The 1967-nt window shown below is 36.9% G+C and overlaps 1 protein-coding gene across 1 annotated transcript; it reads right to left on the reverse strand.

Moving 5' to 3' along the window:
• Window positions 1–304: 304 nt before the first annotated feature.
• On the reverse strand, window positions 305–1567 carry LOC133688071 (probable carboxylesterase 8). The gene has a single exon (XM_062107461.1). It carries the CDS (start codon window positions 1565–1567, stop codon window positions 590–592), a length of 978 nt encoding a protein of 325 aa, XP_061963445.1. The 3' UTR covers window positions 305–589.
• Between the last annotated feature and the right edge of the window lie 400 nt (window positions 1568–1967).

Raw genomic sequence — 1967 nt, forward strand, 5'->3', positions numbered from 1 at the left:
ATATAACTCTAATGCAAAACTTGAATTTTATGGAATCAACATATTTAAAATATGATATCATATTAAATAATTATTTCAATTAAATTTTATTAAATTAATATATTAAAGTTTTAATATTATACCAAATAACTATTTCAATTACAATTTAAATTTAAAAATGTAATTTATATTATTTTCAAACATAATTTATTGCTTTTCTATACAAAATTCATTACAAGAAAAGGCAACTCCATTACAAAGCTTCAACTTTGCCAAACCAGCATGGGTGATTGAGACCGGAAGGGTTCATGTATGATCAAACAACTTATAATCAAGAGAAACAGTATTTATTGATCAAACTAGACATCTTTTTTTTATTATTATTAACGTAGATGTTTGGGTCATTTTGCGCACACCTCGACTAATTTTACAGACCCTAAAATTAACAACTGTATAAGCCTCTAGTAACCCTGAGATTTATAAAACTTGACTGATAATTTCTAGAAAATAAACTTAGAGCTTAACCAGTTAAGCTCCACCTTTTAGTATTAAACCACACACCTTTTTACCCTTTTTACTTCCGGTTGCTGTAGCCAATACACTATGATCATTAAACAGTTGTGTAAACAAATTCTTTAACATAGTCATACAAAGCCTTGGCTTTTGCAGGATAAAAAATCTCCACAGCATGGAAGCCATCCTCATCAAACCTTGCAACCACGTCCACTCCACGCGACTCTAACATCTTCACCAATTCCTTTTGCTTGTCAACAAGTATATCCCCACCGTATCCTCTAAAGAAACACCTCGGCAGCCTTTCGATTTTGTTCTTTTCAAGAGACCCGCCAACAATGGGATTGCAATACTCATGATCACGATCGGTATCTTCGGGCAGAGACAGAGCCCACATCTTATCACTCATAGCCAATGGGAAAACCGGATCATTGATCAACCTCTTCTCTGATTCAGTCCTGGTGACAGCAGAAAAATAGGGGACATTCAATATCAAACCAATGATTTTCAAGGGTTCGATATCAATATTCAAGGCAAGCAAGTTTGCATGGTAAGCAATATTGCCACCAGCACTCATGCCCATCAAGAAACACCTTGAAAAATCAAGGTACTCTTTAAACCAAGGTTCACAAGAAGGGCCGTTGATATCCAAAACTTGTTTTTGGACCCACTTGATAGACTCCATAGCATCTTCATATGCAGTGGGAAGGCGATGTTCAGGGGCAAGACGATAGTCAACAGACAGGACGAGAGCGGGGAAGTGAGAAGCCATGTCACTGCATGTTTGATGGAAAACAAGAGTTGCAGCACTGTAAAGAACAAAGCCACCTCCATGATAGTAAATAATGAGAGGGAGTTTGGTGTTTTGAGGGGGATTTAGGGGGCGAAATAAACGAAGAAATGTTTTGTTGTTGGGGTTTAGAGGGATGTCTTTCGAGAGCGAAAGTTCTTTGGAACCTGGAGTTATTTGTTCAGTTGGTGGTACGTCAGGAAATGCGCTGTTTCTAGTGAGTGAGCCATCTGCATTCTCCACAAAATCGCCGAGATTTGTTAACTTGGCAGAGGAAGCTAACATGGTTGAGAGAAGGTAGTAAATTCTATGCAAGAGGAGGAATTAATAGAAGGAAGGGAAGTGAATGGATGGTAGTCAATGTCGAAATTTTTATGGAACCATGGAGAAACATTGATTTATTGGCTGATAAATGGTCCCAAGAAAGACTATTCTTGGCTAGGAGATAAATGACGAGTGGATTTGCCTCGATGGAGTGTTTAATTTGGTCACTATTTTATAGACAAAACTTCCAGCCTCCAAGGCTGAAAATATTGGATAATATCTCCAAGTATCTTCAGGCAAAGTCAGAGCCCACTTCTTATCACTATTTTTTGTCATTTTCTAATTGATAATAACACTGATCCATTCATTAGAAGTTTAAACGATTTCTCTTCCTTTACCTTTAGTTAACCAGGGAAAAGAT

The sequence above is a fragment of the Populus nigra genome, chromosome 1 (genome assembly GCF_951802175.1).
Source record: "Populus nigra chromosome 1, ddPopNigr1.1, whole genome shotgun sequence".
In the NCBI taxonomy this organism is placed as follows: Eukaryota; Viridiplantae; Streptophyta; class Magnoliopsida; order Malpighiales; family Salicaceae; genus Populus; species Populus nigra.